This window comes from Lichenostomus cassidix, chromosome 2 (genome assembly GCF_008360975.1).
Source record: "Lichenostomus cassidix isolate B80296 chromosome 2, HeHo_3.0, whole genome shotgun sequence".
NCBI classification, from domain to species: domain Eukaryota; kingdom Metazoa; phylum Chordata; class Aves; order Passeriformes; family Meliphagidae; genus Lichenostomus; species Lichenostomus cassidix.
The window spans coordinates 633,440-655,548 of NC_139482.1; the positions used below are offsets into that span (position 1 = coordinate 633,440).

Below are 22,109 nucleotides of genomic sequence, written 5' to 3' on the forward strand. Positions count from 1 at the left end.
AAGCAACCAAGAGCACCAAGATCCAAGTGCTGTAAATTAAACTGAGCAAATTTTACCAGATCAGAGCTTTGAAGCAGTGAGAACAAACACAGGAACAACATCTTTATGATGCCACTGCAGTGTTTATTGCCCATTTTTAAGATAAGATAAATTGATTTAAGGCTTGGGAGCACTCCAGTGGTTTATGCACTTGTGGAATGTGGGCAGCTTTCTGGTTTGTGCTGCCACATACAAATAAAGCTCTGCAAAGCTCCCCCTGGCCCTAAAGCTTGTCATTATCACCAAGCTATCAGGGGAGGTGGTGAGATCTTACTGGCACCTTGTGGTGCTTCTGGGTGCACTCCAAAGCACCAGGAGATGCATAAAATCCCAGAATGGCTTGGGCTGGACCTTAAAGCTCACCCAGTGCCACCCCTGCCACAATCAGGGACACCTTCCACTGTCCCAGGCTGCTCCAAGCCCTGTCCTGCCTGGCCTTGGACACTGCCAGGGATCCAGGGCAGCTACAGCTTCTCTGGGAATTCCATTCCAGCTCTTCCCCACCCTCCCAGGGAAGGATTCCTTCCCAAATTCATCTGGGAATCTTTCCAAGGTTTACCCTATGAGTTTGAAAAGCCTTCCTGTGAAGGAGAGTGCACATCCACTCCTCACTGGAGAGTTTACAGAGGCCAAACAAACACCTGGGGGAAAAGCAGCACAGAATAAAGAAATCCACTGTCCTGTCACATGGACCCAAACCCACAAGAGCTCTTTCAACAGTTTGCAGGCCAACTGCAGTTGCAATTGGCTTCAACACTTTAACTGGCTATAAATTATTCCAGCTTTGTGTATCCACCTATCCAGAACCCCAGACCTTTTAGGTTTAGGATATACCAGTTCAGATTTGACTTAAAATTGACAAATTACACTGACTTTTAGTAGAAATTAAAACCTTCCCACAGCATTCTGGAAATCATTTCAAATATAGAGAGAATAAGCTGTATTACATTGAAAATCTGCTTTTAAGGAGGAGTGTGTTATTCCAGCCCTTCCAGAGGGTGCATCAGGAAGAACCTGAGGACACAGAGCTGTGACAGCAGAGTGAGAACCCCAATACTCACAGGAAGCTTTGTGAAGGCAGGATTGGTGACATGTTTTCCAAAGGCATCTTCCTGGAATTGCAGCAGCTGCACCACCAGCCCAGCCAGTGTTTTGTTGGTAGGAGCATCTGCTTGAACGTACTGCAAGACAAAAAGCACACATCCACTTGAGGAGAGGGAAATTTGGAGTGAAGGCTGGGTTGGTGACAGCCCAGCTCCCTTCAGCACCTGGAGGGCAGACTGTTAAGGGTTTGGGATCCCTGTGTGGAGGGGAGTTTGCACTGGAGAAGCATCAAGAGCAAACATTTTCCAAGGTTTAGGCTAAAAATCCAGCACTACCCTGTGGCTCAAGCCCAGCTCCTCAGGGCTGGGTTACAGACACAGATTAACAACTCCAAGCTGATCTCAGCTCCTAATAAAGGAACAGCCTCATTCTGCCCACACACACAGAGCTTTCTGCAGTAACTTTACAGCCTCCTGCTGTAATCAACTCCTAATTAATCCTCAGAGCATCCCTTTGGTATAAATAGGATGTCCTGGACAGAGGGAAAAGCTGAGCCACACAAATGTGCTTGTGATGGTTTGGGACAATCTGAGCTGTTCTCAAGGCTCTACTTCTAGTAAAATGTGAATGTAAAATCCCAGCATGGAATATTAAACCTCTCCCATGGTGCTGAGGTTTTGTCACTCCTGATATTGCAGTATTCACTCACTGGATGTCACCTCCTTGCTGTGCCAGACAGCTTCCAAGAGGAGAACAAATATCACTTTTGCAGGTAGAACATGGAGCAATTTGAGCTACCCCAGTCTCTCAGCTGGGTAACTCTCGGCCTTTGCTCTTCCCTCAAATGAGATTTTCTAAAGCCCCTTAGAAAAAATGATTTTGAGCCCCAGAACCCTCAAAGTTTTAAAGCTGTGGTGCCAAATGCCAGTCAAACCTAACTGAGCCTTGCAAAGCCAAAGACACCACAAAGACATTAATTGAAGGGAAACAATGACAATTTCACAGTGTCTGACCACCCTGAGATGTGAGTTCCTCCAGCACTTTTTCAGGAGCAGAGGCACATCTGAGAAATTAAATCTTCCCAACTCAAAGGACACAAATTCCTGTGAGGCTCCCGGGTGTCCTGCCCTGTGTATAAATCCCAAACTAGAAACATGAGCCTGGAAAGAACCAAAGGCTAAAATTCCAAAGCTGCATTTTTCTTTGCCCTCTTCCCTCCCCCAGGAATTAATGTTTTAATTATATCAGAATCACAGAATATCCTGAGTTGGAAGGGATCCACAAAGTTCACTGAGTCCAACTCTTGGCTGTGCACAGGACTTTGGACAAGGGCTGGAGGGACAGGACACAGGGAATGGCTTCCCACTGCCAGAAGGCAGGGTTGGATGGGATATTGGGAAGGAATTGCTCCCTGTGAGGGTGGGGAGGCCCTGGCACAGCTGCCCAAAGCTGCTGTGCTGCCCCTGGATCCCTGGCAGTGTCCAAGGCCAGGTTGGACATTGGGGCTTGGAGCAGCCTGGGACAGTGGGAGGTGTCCCTGATCGTGGCAGGGGTGCCACTGGATGATCCTTAAGGTCCCTTCCAGCCCAAACCATTCTGGGATTTTATGAACCTCCTTCAAAAAACTAATCCAGAAGAGGTAGAATCCTTGTACTGGCTTCCTCTATTTTTTTCAGCTATTTTCCTTCAGAGAAAAAAGAAAATTACATGAGAATACACCTTGCCAAACCTATTCTTAGACATGTTGATTTTTTCAGGTAATCATTCCTTTCCTCACAGCTCCCATTTTTACCTCTTGCAGGAGGCACTGACAGCTGGAAGCTATACAGGAAGACAACACCAGGAACTCCTCACCCTGCTTTGCACTGCCACTATCCTGCAGATCCTTTTAATGAGAAGCTCATTACCTTGCCTGAGGTTCTCCCAAACAATAAGGGGAAAAACCCTCTGAAAAAAAGCCCAAGACTCCTCTCCATCATTTCTGCATCTTAATGAGCAGTACAAATGGATCTTTATTGGATCTTTAATTGGATCTTAATGTATCTTTAAGCAGCAAAACAAAGTAGACAACTTCCTGAGCAATTCACAGTGGGTTTGAAGGACCACAAAGGGCTCAAGTCCCAGCAGATCTCCAGGTTTTCCCCTCATCACTACAAAATGATTCTGCAGCAAATAAAGGTTTTTAAGCAGTGAATTCCAGAGGACAGAATGATGCCCTGTTCCATAAGAGGATTTTGTTCATGTGCTGAAATGCCAAAGCCCCACTGACACCACAGAGTTTTCCAACATTTCCACGATGATTAGAAACACAAAAACACCCCCACATCCTTAAGCAGAAAACATGTGGTCAAAAACCAGCCCAGAGCACGAGCAGCAGCAGAGGAAATCACTTCTGCAGGCAGACCTGCAGTGCAGCTGCCCTGACAGCCTTTGTCACCGATGGGGGGACAGATCCCCAGCCGGCTGTGATGTGGGCACTGACCACAAATAACCACCGGTGGCTCTGCGGTGTGGCCCTGCTGCACACACCTTCCCCAAGACAAAGGACATTTCACCTCAGATCACCGCATGAAAGAGAAAGGAAACCCCACACTACAGTGCTGTGATTCGGGTTACAACCCTCGCTCCTTTTCAAAGGTGAGAACACAAAAGAACCGCAGAGAGAGAAAGAGAATCCTCCCTGGATTAAATCGAGCAGGAAATTCTGGCCAAGGACAGCAGAGAGCTCCAAATGCTGGCAGTGCAGCCCCTGGCTGGGAGGGCAGGCAGGTGGTGTCCAGCCAGACAAGGCTGCATGGAACAACTGCCTCTGCTGAGCAGCTGCCAGCAAGCAGCCTGGCCCTGCTCAGGGATATTCATGGCAGGGAGCAATGGGATCCCACGCTCTGCCCGGAGCTCTGGCCCTACAGACACTCCCTGGGTGGGCATCAGGCCAAGCCCTGGAGCAGCAGCAGCTCCAGGGATGAGGACAGACCCCTCTCCAAGGGGGTCCCAGCACTGCCCTGCCCCAGAGCTCCCAGGGCTGACCTGTGTCCAGCCAGTGCCCTGATCCCCTCTCATTCGACATCCCCTTCAACATTGCACTTGCTCCTTATAAACCTCAACAGTCTCCTCCCTGCCTCCCCAAAATCAACCTTTCCAGCCTTCTCAGAGGGACAGAGCTGTCAGAGCCACCAGAGTACCCAAGGTCTACAAATTGACCTAGATATGAACACACTGGAATGGGTCCTTGGGGAGCACAGCTGGAACGTCAAGGTTTGCATCCTTCATCACACAGGTGCTAGAAATCCTCCCACACTACCTTAGAAAGGAGTTTTATAGACAAGAAATAACTCTGCTTTGGGACACCTCATTTTAATAAAAGGAATGTGTGGCTTACTGAGAAAGGAGCTACCTAAACAGTGCACAATGTTAGAGATAAATGAGCATTAATATAATTAAAAGAGAATTGCCCAGTTCACTTCTGATCTATGATTTTCTAATTAACTATATGACAGCAAGGTGTCCATTACAGTCTACCCAAATTACTTTGAACAAGGGCCTGGAGGGATGGGGCAAGGGGGAATGGCTTCCCACTGCCAGAGGGTAGGGTTAGATGGGAAAGTGGGAAGAAATCCTTCCCTGGGAGGGTGGGAAGGCCCTGGCACAGGTTTCCCAGAGAAGCGGTGGAAGCTTCCCTGAATCCCTGGAAGTGTCCAAGGCCAGGCTGGACAGGCTTGGAATGACCTGGGATAGTGGAAGGTGTCCCTGCCCATGGCAGGGGATGGGATGGGATCAGCTATAAGGTCCCTTCCCACCCAAACCATTCCAGGATTCTGCAATATTGCTCTATGAAAATCTGTCAGATCCCCCAGGATTTCAAACCCATGGCATGAACCCATTCCCAGCTCCCAGGGAAGCAAGGCTCCAGCATTCCTACTGCATCCATACTGCCTGGGAAGGAGCTGGGCACCTCCTGCATCTCTGGAGGCACAGAAACAGCACATCCAGACATCACACACACAAACAGGGAGCAGGAGGGAGCCTGGAATGAATAATTGCATTAGAATATTAATAATTTCGTTTTCTGTCATTGTGTTTGGTGCCTGTCAATGAGTTTTTCAAGGTCCAGTGTGAGTCTTCCACAGTACCACTTAAACCTCTCCTTTCTTAATTGTACTCTGGAGACAAAGAAAACTCCCCAATAGTTGTTGTATCCTGGAGACACAGAAAACTCTGCAATATTAAAGCCTTGTCTAATCTAGAGACAAAATGAGAGGCTCTGTAATTGCAGTTCTCTAACTCTCCCTGCCCCTCGGGACCTCTGGATCCTTGACTGAGCTCAGTGCTGCTCTTGGATTCTCTCCAGCTGGTCCCCAGTGTCCCTGGAGCTCCCAGACTGCTGCTGACGGCTTCACCACTGAGAGCTGCACAAACATCTATTTTTAAGAGTAAAAACTGGACAAAAGCCAGTAAAAATCACCAGCTATCTGTCTGGAAGGAGCCACACACCTACAGCACGATGAAAACAGGCACAAGATGAACCAGAGTCCATTTACAGCACGTCCAAAAGGGAATCAACCCTTCCCTCTGGAGTGTTAAGGCTCCATCTTTAAACACTGGTATTAGCTTTCTTGTTTCCCAAAACCAAAATTATTTTTCATTTTTAAAAAGGATTTTCACAGCAATACTCCAAAATTCACTCACCCTGTAAAGTCTCTTTAGCCCAACTCGAATTACCTTCCAGAGCCATCAGAAATAAGTATCTAATTTTTACAAGCAGTTTGAATAGAGGTTTTTTCCCTTGGCTCCCATCCCTGCAGCACACACAACCTGCCCAGCCAGTCCAGTGAGCCCCAGCCTGGCTGGAGTCACAACAAACACCTTTCTGTCCTCAAAAAGGCACCTGAGCCCTTCTCACAACAGCAGCGCTGCTCCAGGGATTTGCTGGGATCCTGGGGGTGCTCAGCCAGGACAATGGGAGGGAAAACCACCAAAGTGTGGGGCAGCACAGAACCACAGCCCCAACAAGGCCAGCTACAGCAACATTCTGTTACATTTCCGTACCAACACGGAGAGCTCGAGCTTCAAGCTGCACCCCACACACTAATCCGACCTGGAACGAGCTGGAAGGACTGGAAAAACACACCCGAGCTGGTTTCACCCCACACCGATCCAGCTCAGATTCCCAGTTCAGATTCCCGTTCGCGGATTCTCTGCCGCACAAAGAACCCAACCAACAGCAAGGGGCGAGTTCACCCGTGGATGACGGACACCTTTTGGGGCAGGATGGCCCCGAAAGTGGGAAAATACGGAGATAAAAGCACTTCTGGGCTGTGCAGCATCCCCCGGGCATCGCTCCGATCCAGCTAAAGCTCCTCCAGCATCGCTACAGCGCCGTGTAGACACGCTGGGAAGTTACACCGGTTGATTTTTCCCAACTCAGGCATTGAAATTAAGTTCTAAAATCAGCACACGGGGGAAAAAAAAAAAACACTCAAAGCAAGCGAAGCAAGCGAGGCGAGCGCAGTGTGCCCAGGAGGAGGAAGAGGAGCCCAAGGGCAGCAGAGCGAGCAGTGCCGCTGCCGAGCGAGCTCGGAGCAACACGCGGGGCTTTCAGCGCCCTGAGGCGGCTCCGAACAGCACCGGAGGCACCGCGATGGGTTTTTCCTCCCTTTTTCCAGCACTCCCCACGCCGCCGGGGCGCGGCTGGAGCGAAACCCAGCCCGGTCGGGACCTGCCCGCACAAGAAACTCCCTGCCCGGGGCGAGCGGGCACCGGCCTGGCGGCCCCGGGAACGGCCCCGGGAACACCGGGGCTGCCCCGAGCACGGCACCGGCCGGCGGAGGGAGCGGCAGTGGCCCCGGGAGCCCCGGCACTGCCCCGCGCCCGCCGCAGCGGCCAGGCCGCGCTTCACAAAGACCGGCGGCGACCTCGGGCCGTCCAGCCCCGTCCCGTCCCGTCCCGTCCCCGGCCATCCCCCGCCCGCCCGCCCGGTGCCCGCCGCGCCGGCCGGGCCGCACCTTCTTGTAGTGCTTCCCCAGCCACACGCGGACCGAGTCGAGCTGGGACACGGTGTCGGGGCTCTCCCAAAACTTGCCGGAGGGACCGCCGTCCTTGCGGCGCGCCGCGGCCAGCGCGGGGCCGGGCCCGCCCGCCGGAGCCGCCGCGGGGCCACTCCCGGGGCCTGCGCCCGCCGCCAGCGCCGCCGCCGCCATTGTCCCCGCGCGCCCCGCGCCGCGCATGCGCCGGGACAGTGCGCCCCGCCCACCCGGGAGCGCGCACGGAGCGCGGGAACGCGCTCGGGAACGCGGGAGCCGCTCTGGAGCCGGCCCAGCCCTCGCCCACCCCTCGCCCGGCCCCGCTGCGGGACCCCGGCGGGTTGCAGAGCCCGAACACACCGTCCGTGCCCTCGGTCCGGCCGGGCGGCGCTGCCGGGGCTCTCCGAACCCCCAACACCGCTGCTTGCACCTCGTGGGTTCCATCCCTCACGGTTTCCGCCCATTGGATAAGAATCCCATGGCTTCAGAGACCTCGTTCACCTACCCTTTCTACTAAACGTAATCCCTCTCACTCCCACCAGAGCCTTTGGGAACTGCAGGCAGTTTGCACCTCTGCATTTTGCAGTTTGACTCCCCCGAGGGAGGAAAACCTGGCTGCAGCCTAGCTTCCTAAATAAAAACCAATTTACGATATTCCCAGACCTTGCAGTGATGGAGCTGCAGCTCAAGAGCAGCCACTGGCTGCCGGGGACTCCCCCGGCTGGTTTGGGAGGCAAGAATGGTTAGAAAACAGGGAGGCAGAGCTGAAAACACACAGGGATTTATAACCTGGAGCTCAGGCCTGGTGTGGAGACCTTGAGATCCAATTAGGGAGCTAATTAGGTGCTGACATAATTACCTGCAGGTATCTGCACTAAGTATTCACTGCTGGGTACCTTTAGCTTTTCATTACCACACCTAGACCCTTAGAATGGGTCATTATAAAGCAATTTCCCCCAAATTTCCTTCAGAAAAACCACTTAGTTTCTAGTCTTCACTAATGCTTTATTTGTAAATTGAACGTAACAGAAAAATTAAAAAAAAAACCAGGCAAAAATATGTATATAATTAAAAATGCAACATTTTGATTCAAACGTTATCAAACAGAGCATCAAAAACTCCCTCACTAAAATCACAGTCCCCAATATAAAAATGTCCCTGACATTACTATAGTTTGTAAATGTTCCCTCATCCCTGCACCTTCCAAAGCAGAAATAAACACCTGCAGGAAAGGAAACTTCTGCAGACACAGGAAATCGCAAACCCACCAAACACGCAGAGATCTGAACTTCAGAACTGACATTCTGAAAAGGCAGAGAAGTGAGTACAGTCAGGAATTCCGGAAGAGTTTGGCTTGGAATGGCTTTTAAAAGCTCCTCCAGTGCCATGGGCAGGGACACCTCCCACTGTCCCACTGCTCCAAGCCCTGTCCAGCCTGGCCTGGGACACTGCCAGGGATCCAGGGGCAGCCACAGCAGCTCTGGGCAGCTCCCCGGGATGGGGAATGGGATCAGATCAGATCGGATCGGATCTGATGGGATCAGATCGGATCGGATCGGGATCGCTTTGGTCCCACAGCGAGCCCCAGGCTACAGCGCCCCCCCAGCCCGCGCCGCCCATAGGCTGTGCGTTGCCATGGGAACAGCGATCCCCGCCCATTGGCTGTGCCGTTGCCATGGGGACAGTCCCCGCCCCGCGCCCGCGCGTTGTTTTGCATTGTGGCGCCGCCGGCCGGCGGGAGCGTGCGGGCGGCCTACCTTCCGGGGCAGGGCCGGAAGCGAAGGCCACACCTCGCCGGAAGCGCGCGCGAGGGCTGCCGGGAGCTGTAGTCCCGAGGGGTAGCCCGGCGGCGGCAGTCGCGGTGCGGAGGTCGGTGCGGGGCAGGCGGGGTCGGGCCGCGACCCCCGGGGAGAACGGGGGAGGCTGTGGGGGCGGGAGGGCGGCGGGAGGAGGGGAACGAGCGGGACGAGCAGGGGATGGCGCCGAGCGGAGCGGGGCGAGGCGGGGAGGGCCGTGTGGTGCCGCGGCCTGTGCGGGCGGGGCGGCGCGGGCGGGGATGCTCGGCGGCACCGGGGATGCTCGGCGGGACCGGCGGGGCCGGAGATGCTCGGGGTACCCAGGAATGCCCGGAGATTCTCCGGGGCACCGCTCCTTGCGGGCCCCGGGCGAGGGGCCGGCCGGGAGAGCCCCGGGAAGCAGCCCCGGGAGTGAGGCTTTCCCTGGAGTTCCCATCCCTGCCCTGGGAAGGCTTCGCTCCCTCACGGAGCTGCTTGCCCGCAGCCCTTTCCCGGTCCCGCCTCTCCGTGCCCTCCTGCGGCTCGCCCCGGTGTCACCGCTGGCCCCATTGCCCCCCGTGGCCACGGGAATTGTCGCTCGGGGTCACCCGTTTGGCCCCGCTGCTCCGGGGCTGTCCAGAGCATCCATCGCCCATTGCCGCCTCCAGCCCGCATTGTCCCCCCTGCCAGCCTGGCAGCAGCCAGAATCCCGCAGGGTTAGGGCTGCTTGGGAAAGGTTTCCAGCACGGATCCGCTGCTTCTTCGGTCCAAATAGCCAAAAGTTAAAAAAAAAATGACTAGTGCGAGGGAGCAGTTGGCTGTGGCCGGAGCCTGGGGCAGGGGATCCTTGGGGCTGCATGGGGGAGACAGCAGGATTTCTCCTTTGTTCTCTTCACAAAGCACTCGGGGCTCTGCCTCTTCCAACACTGCTGGAATATCCCAGCAGCCAGTAATCAGAATTGCTGTGATTTTCCCTGCATTTCTCCCGGGGATGTGGTTTTCCCTCATGTTTTTCCCTCATGTTTTTCAGTGCATCAAGGAAACCCAGTGAAGACCCAATTCCTTACTATCCTGTGGGATTTTATCTGGCAGTTTTCTGTGCTGCATTCCCTGGTTTCACTCTTTGCCTTAGGAGCATTGAGTCTGTTCCTAACAAACTTTTAGTGTCTCTTTTCCCACCTGGGACTCTGGAGTTTGCTGGGTGTGAGGCATGAGGCTCCACAGTCTCATGGATTCTCATTCCAGCTGCACCATTGCCTGTCCTGTGTCATCATATTCCATTTCTTCCCAAATCCAGTGTCTTGGGGGCTTTCACATCTCTCCTGTTATCAGACAAAATGTATTTTGAGTCTTTCAGTGTCTCCTTTCCATGCTGTTCCTGCATCCCTGTGTGTCTGTGGGTGCTGGAGCAGCTGCCAAAGTTGGACACTTCTTTTTATTTGGGATCAGGATCTGCAGCAGCAAACTCTGGGATTTCTCCCAGGCTGCTGGATGTGCTAAAAGTGATTCCCAGGTCCGGATCTTCGGTGTCCAGATTCAGCAGATCCTTTATTCTCCTCCCTGTCCTGCCCCACTCCCACCTTCAGTCCTCACTCATCTGAGCCAAGTTTGTTAGAAAACCCTTGTTACTGTTTCCAAGAATTTTTACATTGTATTGAATACTTGGCGTGGCAGATAAAACACCCCGAAACAAAGTTGGTTTTGTCTTATTTCAGTGAAAAAGTTATTTTAGTAAGAAATTAAATAGGAAGTTTAACATAGTTTCAGCAAAGAATGTTATCAAAAGTACAGCTGTCTTTTGGGGGTTTTTTTTTGTTGTTTTTTTCCTTTCAAAAGGGGAATAACGGCTATAGTTAACTTAATCCTGACCTGAAAAGCTCTTAAAAACACTCATAGTCGCGATGGAGACAAAGTAGCGGCACCTGAAACATTTGAACGTTTGAAACAATTTAAAACGTGTCAATTCTAACTTGCGCTTTCTTTGTGCTCCCTGCTGCTGTCCCAGGAGCCCACCCTTTCTGCCGGGATGGAGATGTTCTCGCTGAATTCCCTCAAAGGTAAGACCTGACACCACCTTGAGTTCCACTGGGGATTTTCCTGTGCTCAGAGGTGTAGAGCTGGAGCAGCTGGATGAGGAGGTGATTTGCTTCAGGAGGGAGCTCAGTTGTGCCCTGGCTGGTGCAGCAGGGAGGGAATGTGGGAGGAAACCTGGAGTAGGAGGGACAGGAGAGGATTTCAGGCAAACAGTGGAACTGGGCAGGGGAGGAGCCCTGCTGTGTTATCCACAGAGACATTGAACACTTGTTTGCTGTTTAGCTTCAGCAAAAGGTTTCTTCCCTTTTAGTTTGATCCTTCTAAATATTCCTGTATCCCTCAATACCAACTCCATGAGCTCTTCCTCCTTGGGATTTGATCCTATAACACCTGTCACTGTCACCATGGCCCTTTTTCCTGGCATAGCTTTGCCAACCTTCCTTCCAATCATATTTTGTCCTAAGAAATCCCTCCAGTCACTGCTTTCTGTCTGTAGTTCTTTCCTGAGCTTTGTTACTTGGTCATAAAGCAAGTGGATAGAATGGAATGAAATATTCCAGCTCTGGCTGAAGCAGAGGGATCCCTCCCTCCATCCCAGGGGATTCACCCTTTCATTTGGCACTCAGGAAACCCAATAATGAACCCACTGCTCCTGCTGAATTGGGGGTGCTGGATGTAAACCAAAAACCCCAGGATTCTTCCCACATCCAGGGCAGGAATTGTGTACAAAGTCACTTTAGCTGGGAATAACCCCCTTTCCTCCTTCGAGTTGTGTGAGTGGGATTGGAGTCTGGGTGGAGAGGAGGAACTTCCCTGGAGAGGGCTGGTGGTTTGTCATGGCCAGGCTGGGTTTGGGACTCGGGATGCTCCAGCCCTGGGGATAAAGGAATTCCTTAATGAAACTTGGCTCCCTAATGAGCTGCTGCCTCTGCACAGGCTTGGCTGGAGGGGCTGGTCCAGCCCAGCTCATCCCAGGAGCTGCCAAAGCTGGGAGATGGCTCTGGAGATCCTGTCTGTGCTGGCTAACGCTCCTCTCTGCAAAATAAAGATACGTGGACTCGGCGACTTCTGGAATTTTTTAATAAATTGAGTCTTCACTGCTGTTTCTGTGCCCACAAGATAATTTTGATACCATTTTTTGGTGACAAACCACCAGCCCTCCTCACCCCTGACTGTTCCTGCACATTGGAACTGCCTGTCAGCCTCTTTTCCCAGCTTTTCCAGCCTCCTGCCCCTGTTCTTCCAAGGTTTCCCCACACCTGTGCTTCACTCATGTGGTTGGTTGGCTCTACTTTGCCATCTCCCTGTTGCCTCCTGGGTTCCTTCCTGGACGTCCAGGACTTGAAACAGCTCTGTGGCTGTGGTTAGAATTTGGGTTTGTTCCCTACTGGATGGTTCATTGCCTCTGCTGGGTCTGGGGAAATGCTAAAAACCAGGAACTCCATCACATTAAGCAGTTTCTCAGTAGATCTGCCTTCCCAGGAGGATGTGAGAATGTTGCCATGCTGTTCCCAGCCTCCCTTTCCTTCCAGTCTTCCTTGAAGCTTTTGTTCCCAAAGCACCTCAGTTTATTTCTGAATAAATAGTAAAATTACAGGTAAAAAAATAAAAATAATAGTTTGTGCAACATGCTGTCACAACATTAACACAATGAATTCCCACAAATGGAACGAGTTGTTTTCCTTTCTGGTGGTCTGGATGCTTTTTGGATGATTTTTGAATGAACAATCAGTTTTGAATGGTTTTTCCCATTTTAGTGGACCAATGCTCTTAAAATTTATCATCTAAGTGGCAGAATAACTTAATGTCTTAACAAAAAAAAAAAAGGCATTTTTTATGTCATCTGGTGCTGTTTCAAGATCTGGGTTTGTGTTTCCATTTGTATTTTTTTTTTTAAGTAAAAGAACCTACAAAAACAAATCAGTGGCTAATTCAGAGTTTCTAAAAAGTGAATACAGAAAAAGGCAAATTTGGAGAAATAAGACTTTTTTTTGAATTATCAACTGTCCCAAAGTTGGGGATTTTTTTATACAGGGTTTTATTTGATAAATTTATTCTTCTTAAATCTCTTCTCGTGGAGCCCAGGCTTTGTAAAACGAAACTGTGCCATTGTATCACTTAATATTTTTGTCTTATTGAAGATTTATCTTTCTGGTTTAAAAACAAACAAACAAAAGCCACCTATTTTTTTTAACCCTTTTAAATCATGATGAAAAAGCCATTCATGGAAATTTTCACTTTACACACAAAATACTCAGTAATAAAGTCTTTGACATAAAAATGAGACCCTGGTTTAAAGAAACACCAAAGTTAATGGTAGCCCCAGTACAGCCAGGGCTAATAAAATTTATATACATGAATTGCTTAGAAAAGTAATTCAGGTTTAAATAAACAAACAATCCTGTAGGGTTGGAATTTCAACAGCTTGACAGCCTTGAAAATTTCCTACCTGGATATGAAATAAGTCATGTAGAACTGAGTGACAGGAGGACTTGGAGTTGGGAGAAGTGGGTAAAAGGGAAGTGTTGACTTACTTTATAAAGATTATAAGATCTTTATCGAGATTTTTGTTTTTGATTGTTTAGGTTTTAGATTATATCAAGATTTTGTGAAGATTTAAGATTTTAAGACCATTAGGAAGACTTGTAAGATTTTAAGATCTTATAAAGATTTTAAGATTTTTGTTGTTTATCTCAACTATTAGCGAATAAAGGGCTGCAGGATGGCTTGGTGTTTAGGACTCTGTACCTGACCGTGACCTGCCTGCTCCGTGTGTGTGTTGGGCTGTGCGGAGCTGCAAACCAACCCCAAAGGAGTTTTGCCCCACTCCATCTCCTCCTTTCCCCCCTCTCCTTTCCCCTCTCCTTCATTTCCCCCTTTTCTCTCGTTCCCCTCTCCCATCCCCTTTCCTTTCCCTCTCCTTCCCTCTCCATTCCCGGCGGGACGCCAGGCGAGCCTCTCCCGGGTCCTCCCGCCCGCCAGGGGGCGCCGCCGCGCGCGGCCCTCTCTGTACCGCGGGCTCGGGCCGGCCCAAGATGGCAGCGCTGGGGCTGCTGCTGCAGGCGGCGGGGCCGCTGCGCCTCTGCCGCCACCCCCGCGGGCCCTGCGCGGCTCCCCGCGGGCTCTGCTCGGCCTCCCGCGGGCCCGCCGAGCCCCGCCGGGACGCGGAGGAGGAGGAGGAGGCGGAGGCGGCGCAAGGTGAGCGGCGGCACCGGCCGGCGCGCGGGCCCCGCGCGTCGCTCGCGCAGCGGAAGGGAGGGGCGAGCCCGGGCCCGCGGCGGGGCGGGGGAGCCGCACATCCCTCCCTCCCTGCCTGCCTCCCTGCCTCCATCCCTGCCTTCCTCCCCGCGGCTCCGCCGGGACCGGGATGCGCGGCCAGGGAGAGGAGCCGCCGAGCTGCGCAGGTAGCGGGGGGGCGCCGGGCGGGAGCGCGGAGCTGCTTTGTGGGCTCCCCGGCCGCCCTTTGTTGGCCCGAGTTGAGTTTCCCCGGTGATTCCCCTCAAGGTCGCCGAGCCGGGCCTGGGCGACGCTCCGGCCGCCTGGCAGCGCTGACGCGAGAGGAGAATCGCCCGTGGGGGTTCGGCAGGGCGAGGGGCTGGGCTGGGGAGCGCTCGGGGCCGTTAGGGCCGTTCGGCTGTGCCGGGCGCGGGATCCCGCTGGATCCACCTGGCGAGCCGGGAAGCGCCGATGGAGACACGGACAGCTCTGCACCAGCGGGCCTGTGGTGCTGCCGCGTCCCTACAGCCGGCCGGCGGGGATGGCTCTGGCCAGGACTGGGAAGATTCGCCTCGTTGGGATGTCAGTGGTGCGTGGGAAAGGTGGCAAGGAAGGGTGAATGCCTTCCTGCTGCTCGCAATCGACGCTGTTTGAAAACAGTGTTTCCAGCTCGGGATTGATGGCGTGTTTTGAATCGCTTTGTATTGGGTTGTGGAGCGTGGAGAATACTTGAAACTTAGAGAGGTGCGAGTGGTTTTGTGTCAGAGGTTGTTACTTTGATAATCGCTGCTTTGGTTTCAGTTTTCTTCCGGGGCCTGCACTTTGGAAATTTGGGCTATTATTCCATTCAAACTTCCTATTTTTTTCCCAGCCCATATCCTTCTGTGTTTGGTGCTTCTTTCCCACCCTCCAGCATTTTTTTTTATTTTTATTTTCTCTGTAATTTCTGGTTTCTTTGGGTCTTGGTTCCATTTACCTTTCAGAAGCTGCTGAGCTTTATCTTGGAGTTCAGCGTGGGGTGGTCTTTTAATTGTTACATTCTAGCTATTCAACAGCGCAAATTAACTCGTTGCTACAGCAAGTGCTAAACCACCCAAGTGATTGTTTAATGAGCCGCTTCAGGTGTTGCCCGAGAAAAGGAATAAACCAGGGTTGTTTTTTTTTTTCTTTTGTACATCATCCCTCAGCACTTCCTTCTAATGTGTTTTCAGACAGTCCCTGAATACTTTTATTTTTGGTCTTCTGTTCCCTCCTCCTCCCAGTTTGTGTGGGGGATTGACCATGGAAGGCTCTTGTGGCGGGAGTTTGGTAATACTGGAATTATTAATTGTTCCCAATATTAAATTTGTTTTGGATGAACAAAATAAAAGCCCTCAGAGTCTCGTGAACCTGCCCTACCTGTCCAGCTGCTACTTGAAAACACGGAGATCATAAATGTCATTTGAAAAACCTCTTTCTGAGGTCAGTTCTGAGCCCTCAGCTCGGGAGCTGATGTCTCATTAGCTGTCCGCATTTGGCTACTTTGTTATTAGCCTTGGATACAAATATGGAGAAATCCACTCTGACCTGAGGCCAACTTCAAAAAGTCAGTTACATCCATGTTACTATCTGAGGCTTCACTCTTTTGGCTTAGACAGTGGGGCTGGGGGAGCTCAGTCACTTCCCCCTCATTCCCAAGGCTGCTGTGCCCCTGAGCTTGGGTCCCTCCAAGGACCTTGCTCTGTCACTAATTAAATTTGTCCTGTAGAACCACAGCAGATTTGGGCTGGGCTGGAGCTCAGGATCCCTTCTGGAGCAGGGCAGCTTCCTGACCAGCCTGAGTGACTCTGAGGGGGAGCTTGGCCACTGCTCCTTCTCCTCAGCTGATCCCACTTGCTTTTGGAGGAGTCTGCTCAGTTTTCCTGATTTTTAAGCTCTTGTTCAGCCAGGAGCTGTGTGTGGGTTTTATTCTGTGTGTGTTGGAAGGATCCTTGATCAGGATTGCTGGAGGTGGTTTAAAGCACCCCAAATTCCCAAAAAGCCATGGTTTGGTGTACTCCAGGCTAGGCTGCCAGGTGGAACCTTCTGTGTCTCCCTCCATCTCCACAGTGGAACAAGTCTGGGCTAATTCCTTATGAAGTGGATATTATGGAGCCACAGGGCTTTTTTCCTTCCCTGGAGATTTTTGATGTGTTGGAAATGCTTCTGGATTTATTACTTGAATTTATTACATCTTGAGGAATTTTGTGTTTAATAGTTTGCCCTTGGTGCTCATTTGTTGCTTTTCCAGGGAGCAGTATTGGAGAGGAGAGAGAAACTAAAGGATCTCATTTTCCTCTGTCCTCCTCGACCAAGACTTTGGGCTGTTTTGTTTGTGCTTTGGTACCTGAGTGTTTTCACTTCTCAGATTTGTTGGGGTTCCTAGGAGGCTGGGCCACTCCAGCTGGGTGGTTTGTTGGTTTTGGGGTCGGGTTTTTGTGTTTTCCAGTGTAGCTTGGAATTATCCTGGACTTTCACAATCAAATTAAGCTAAAGCACTCATTAGCTTTGAGGAACTTTAATTAGTTAATTGGCTTCTTTAATAGCCCCACCCTGACTTGTCTGCTCTCCAAGACAGGCTTTTAATATGCCTTCATGATCTCAGAGCTGTGGTTTGGGTGTCATGTGTGGCTCTGGCTGGATAGGAATTGGGTATGAAAACCACTCAGTCTGGGGAGTATTGGGTTGTACTCCTTGTGCTCCCACTGACATGATTCCCACCCAAACATTCCCTCAGCTGAGACACTCCGTGGAGGAAGATGCTGAGAAATCCAATTTGGCAGGAAAGGGAACATTCTGCAAATCCAGTTCTGCAGTTTGGGTTTTTTTTCTTTAAAAGCTACGAGGGAGAGATGGCTTCCTGCAGGATAAGATCCTTTCAGCTCTGGAACGGGGGACAAGAAAGGGCTGAAGGTGATCCATCAGCCCTTGGCACAGTCAGATGGTGCTGCTGAATGTGGCATTGTCAGCTGGGAAGAAAACATTGTGGCTTGTCGGGAATTCCGAGCCTGAGCTGTCACCAGAACTGGGCTTTGTTAGTCAGAGATCCTATTTTCCCCTCTAGAGCAGATTAAATATTTAGTCTTCACCACGAGTCACTTCAGAATGTAGGGAACTGCCTCTGTCATAAGTAGTTACATTTGGGGCACATGAGAAAAATGTGCTTCTTACACCTCTTATCACAGAATTTTCCAGGTTATTGTTTTTGAAAGAGGAAACAACTGGAAGCCAAATAATCAGGCTGGTGCTGGAGATTGGCTTTTTACTTTCCTTTTTTATTAAGTGAATTGAATGGTGCATTTGGGAGTTGTGTTGCTGCTCCTCCCTACATTTGTCCCACCAATGTGGAATGGAATAGAACTGCAGAGTGCCAAAATCTTGGACACTTTTCCAGTTTTCCTGGACAGGCCAAAGTCTGAATATAGAGGAACTTGCTTCAGTAGAAAGTGGTACATTTACTGTATAATTGCAGAAAATTGGCTCATAGTTTTTTGCTAGGCTGAGACCATTTTCCTGCTCTCTTGGCCAATATATAGAAGGTAATCCATGCACAAATAGTGATCATAAATCAGAGTAATTCCTGCAATTTCCATGGAGTTATCCGAGGCTACTGAAAGTATTTCTCAGGCTCCAGGTGGTTCTTCTATGGTTTGCAAGAAGTTTCAAAGCTGCATGTCACCAGTAAACCTTCTGTGCTGAGCTCTGGATCAAACTTTACTGGGTTTGGCTGGAGAGGGTGGTGGGATCAGCAGTGGTTTTTTGCTCTCCCTTAGCCAAGTGTCCAGAGGCTGACTGTCAGACCTGCAGTGGCACAGCAGAACTCTTTACCTTCCCTAAATCTCCCAGGGTTTCCCTGTTGCTCAGCTTCCAGCTGGGCCCTCCTAGGACATCATTGTAATGAGCAGCTTCTTGGAGAGCATCTCTTCCACGTGCTTGTGTGACAGAGCCTCTCCTAAATTCTTGTTGCTTTGAACATCCCTGGAAGTGTCCTGGGCTGGGTTGGATGTGGCTTAGAGCAACCTGGGATAGTGGGAAGTGTCCCTGCCCATTTGTTAAATGAATGGGAGATCTTCATGGATCTTTCCAACCCAAACCACTCTGGGATTCTCTGCATTCTCTGGGATTCTCTCTTCCTGGGTGTCTTCAGGACAACAACTCCAGAATCAGAGTTTCCAGCAGAACACCATGGCACATCTTGGTGATGCTCTAATGAGTGACTTTTGGCTCCTTGTTTCTCCTTGGATTTGGTGGCTCAGTCAGAAATTCTGGTTTCTGGTGATACCAGTGATCTCTGTGCTGGCTTCTGATTCATTGCTGAAACTTCCCCTGGATTCCTGCAGGGGATTTAGAAACCCTTTGAAAGGGAATGCTCACCCCCAGGGCCTGCAGGGAGGTTGCCCAAGTCCCAACTGCCTGGGGAGCTTGTGTGGGATGAAGCTGAACGTGGGATGAGCTGGGCTTGCTGCTGCTGAGCAGGAGATCCCATCCCTCTCCCTGTTCCCTTGTGCTGCTTTTGGTACCTGCAGGACTATGCTGGCTGATTTACTTGTGAGCCCAGCAAAAACCTGTGTATTCTGTTTTCCTACCTTGGCTTTCTGTGGGATTAGGGCTGTGATCATCTCCCTGCACATCTGGGTTAGTGGCAGTGTTGGAGCCTGGCAGAAGGGGCAGCTGCCCCTCTCCTCACCAGGGAGCTGTGAGGTGTAGGAACATCTGGAATTGTTACCACATGGATCTGATCTCTCTGGACCTGCTGCTGGAAATAAAGGTTCTTCCCTGTGCTGGCCATGGCAGTGGTGGAGGTGAGAGGAGCTGGAGCAGCTCCCTCACCACTGACACTGCTGGAGTTGGTCAGGGAGGAGGCTGGGATGGGAGGTGAGTGTGACATGGCTCTGTCTGGAACAGAGGGAATTTTTTATTGGTTTTTTTTTTTTTTTTTTTAAATGAGTGATGTGATCTGATCATCAGCACCCCCTACCGGCTGTACCCCAAGCAGCCTTTCCCTGTGGGCACAGGAGCCACTCCCACCTGCTCTCTGTCCTGCTGCCCCTGGGGCTGCTGCATCTCCAAACACTGTGGGCAAACTTCTTTCCAGGGGATTCTCTGGGCAATGCAGTACTAAACCACATTCCCAGGCTCTGAGCCAGCTGTCTCAGTCATTTCAGGAGGAAGTCCTCAGGCATTATTTCATGTTCCTAGCACTGGCTGGATCTAATATGTAATTTGTGAGACCCTGGATTTAACCCATGGCTGAGGGGGATGTGCAAACACCCAAAGTGTTTAAAGTTGTTATTGCTCAGTTGGGTTTTGATATTGAGGGGTGACAAACAGAGCTGATGAGGAAATGGCACCAGCTCCGTGCTGGTGACAGCAGCTGGATGTGAGCCCAGGTGGGCAAGAGGCCGATGGCCCCTGGGCTGTCCCAAGGCAGGGACTGTCCCCCTGTGCTGGCACTGCTGAGGGACCACCTTGAATCCTGGGGGCAGCTCTGGGCCTTTCCTGACAGGAGAGACCTGGAGGGGCTGGAAAGTGTCCAGGGAAGGGTCTGGAGCACCAGGAGAGGCTGAGGGAGCTGGGGGGGCTCAGCCTGGAGCAAAGGAGGCTCAGGGGGACCTTGTGGCTCTGCACAGCTGCTGCTAGGAGGCGACAGCCAGGGGGTCAGGCTGTGCTCCAGGGAACAGGGACAGGAGGAGAGGGAACAGCCTCAGGCTGGGCCAGGGGAGGGGCAGGGTGGACATCAGCAGGAATTTCTCCATGGAAAGGGTGGTCTGACATCGGCAGGAGCTGCCCAGGGAGGTTCGGAGTCTCCACCCCTGGAGGTGTCCAAGGGAGGCCTGGATGTGACACTCATTGCTCTGGGCTGGGGACAAGGTGGGGATTGATCACGGGTTGGATTTGATGATCCTGGAGGTCTTTCCCAACCTCAGTGATCCATCCATGATCTCGCTGCTGCCTGGAGATGCTGTAGGTGAACACTGGACAGCTCTGCCTGCTCCCCTGTCTGTACCCTCTGAGACTTGGCTGTCCTGGAGCTGCAGGGAGCAGGTGTTGGAACACACCCTGGACAGGACTGCACAGGAACTGGGAGATGTTTAGTTCCTCTTTGGTTTTTTTCCAGATTCCAGAGACTTACTAAAGGAATTTCCACAGCCTAAAAACTTGCTCAACAGCGTGATTGGCCGAGCCCTGGGCATTTCCCATGCAAGGGACAAGCTGGTGTACATCCACACTAATGGGCCAAGGAAAAAGGTAATTCTGTGCTGCTTGAAGGATGTTGGGCATAGAGTGGGAAGGGAACCATGGAACTGCTAATCCTGGAAGTAGCTTTCCTAGAGAAAAATCATAGAAGAGTTTTAATGCCACATAAAAGTTGTGTGATAATCATTCAAACAAGAAATAGTTTCACTTCTTCCTATTTCTCCTGATTTTCATGTGCTTTAACAGGTGTATAAATGCAGGTGCTGCTCCTCTTTCTGTGTGGATATTTTTCTTTTAGGTAACTTGCTTTGTCTGACCTTTCTCAGCAGAAAGACACAGAGTCTGTGCTTAAATGTGCTTAAAGGTGTCCCACTACCTTAGAAAATTAAAATTTAAATGCTGTATTTTAGCCCTTAGGAAATGTAGATTTGACTGTAGGTGCTAATCAAAGGCGGAAGCTTAAAATGTCCAATTGCAACCAGAAAAGAGGAGATTGCAATGGGGGCAGGCTTCTGATAGTACTTGAGAGCAGAATGAAACACAGCCTCTCTGTTCAATGAAGCAGAGGAATTCCAAGCACACAGTTTTCCAGGTAGTTTGAGCTGTCACTGGGATGCCAGAGGCCCAGATCCGGGTCTGGGCTATGAACTGAGCAGCAATTCTTACCTAATGGTGCTCCATGGTCAAGGCTTTGCCTCCTCCTCTCACTACAGCTCTCATTCCAGAGTGAAAGTCCTGTCCAGCTGAAGTTTAACTGTAACATACATTCCAGGAAACGACTCAGTTCTGATGGATTAACATTTTCCAATAACATTCTGTCTAAAATTTCCCAGACAGTTTTTATTGCCACATCCTTTTTAAGCATCCCTGGATTTTAGGGGATACATTAATAATGGTTACTTTAGAGTTCTTTGTTATTTGTGTTTGTTTTTCTTGCATTTTCTCAAGCTGTAGTGCAGTTTCCTAAGTTAAATTTTGGAATACCATAGCCAGTGCCTCATCCCTAAAATCTGGAATACCCCAGGCTGTGCCTCATCGTTTTAGTTTGTATAATTGGTTCCCATTCTTGCCAGCACTTAAATAGATTAATGTGGAGGGTAACTTTGGATTAAAACAAAAAAAGCAAACCAAGAAAAGAATAAAAAAAACCTCTTGGAAAAAATGAGGGTTGGATCACAAAGAAAAACAACCCAGCAAATGTGGACAGAAGGACAGGCCTGGAGAGCTCTTGCTGGATGTGAGTAGGGGTTTTGTGAGCACAGGTAACTTGGCCTTCCTGAGACATCCATTTTCCCAGCAGGTGTGTGCTTTTCCAGGCAGAGCCCTGAGGCAAAATCCGGAGCAATTCCCTGCAGAGAGCCAGGTTCAGGTGGCAGGAAGGCAGGCAGCCAGGTGCAGGCTGCTGGAAAGCCAGGAGCTTCTGCTCCAGCATTGGAGGTGGGGCTTTCCCAGCAGATTTAATGCTGCCTTTCATCTGTGCTGCAGAAACAGGAGAGAATTCCTTAGGCATTTCTCTCTTGGAGCCTTGTGGCATCTGCAGGGCAGGGAGCTGATTTGGAGCACTTCATTGTAGAGGGCAGGGTTCAGCTTTCAGCATTCTTTGCAGGTTTTTGGTGCTCCCATCCAGGAGGATGCTGCTGTGCAGAAGCTGGAGTGGGGCTGTGGTTCTGCCAGTGCTTACTGGGCTGGAGCTGGGTGCTCCTGATGAGTGCTGGAGTGCCTGAGGCAGTCCTGTGCTGGTTACATTACAGTGAGGGAGCACTCC

General features: G+C 50.9%; 2 protein-coding genes across 5 annotated transcripts in view; one reads left to right on the forward strand and one right to left on the reverse strand.

The window, feature by feature from the left end:
- Positions 1-7,302, reverse strand: part of SMARCC1 (SWI/SNF related BAF chromatin remodeling complex subunit C1) — a 60,052-nt gene extending 52,750 nt beyond the window's left edge. The window contains exons 1-2 of the mRNA XM_085050013.1: positions 7,086-7,302; positions 1,101-1,220 (exon numbers count right to left, since the gene is read on the reverse strand). Coding sequence (XP_084906139.1) covers positions 1,101-1,220; positions 7,086-7,280 — 315 coding nt within the window. The 5' untranslated portion in view covers positions 7,281-7,302. The remainder of the gene's footprint in view (positions 1-1,100; positions 1,221-7,085) is intronic.
- A 1,534-nt stretch (positions 7,303-8,836) lies between these two features.
- DHX30 (DExH-box helicase 30) overlaps positions 8,837-22,109 on the forward strand; it is a 29,203-nt gene continuing 15,930 nt past the window's right edge. The window contains exons 1-3 of one of the 4 annotated variants that reach the window (XM_085050017.1): positions 8,837-8,972; positions 10,884-10,935; positions 20,265-20,395. In XM_085050017.1, coding sequence (XP_084906143.1) covers positions 10,905-10,935; positions 20,265-20,395 — 162 coding nt within the window. In that variant the 5' untranslated portion in view covers positions 8,837-8,972; positions 10,884-10,904. Of the gene's footprint in view, positions 8,973-10,883; positions 10,936-13,930; positions 14,111-14,146; positions 14,317-14,549; positions 14,718-20,264; positions 20,396-22,109 lie in introns of those variants that run through there. The other 3 variants (XM_085050014.1, XM_085050016.1, XM_085050015.1) reach the window with 3 other exon arrangements.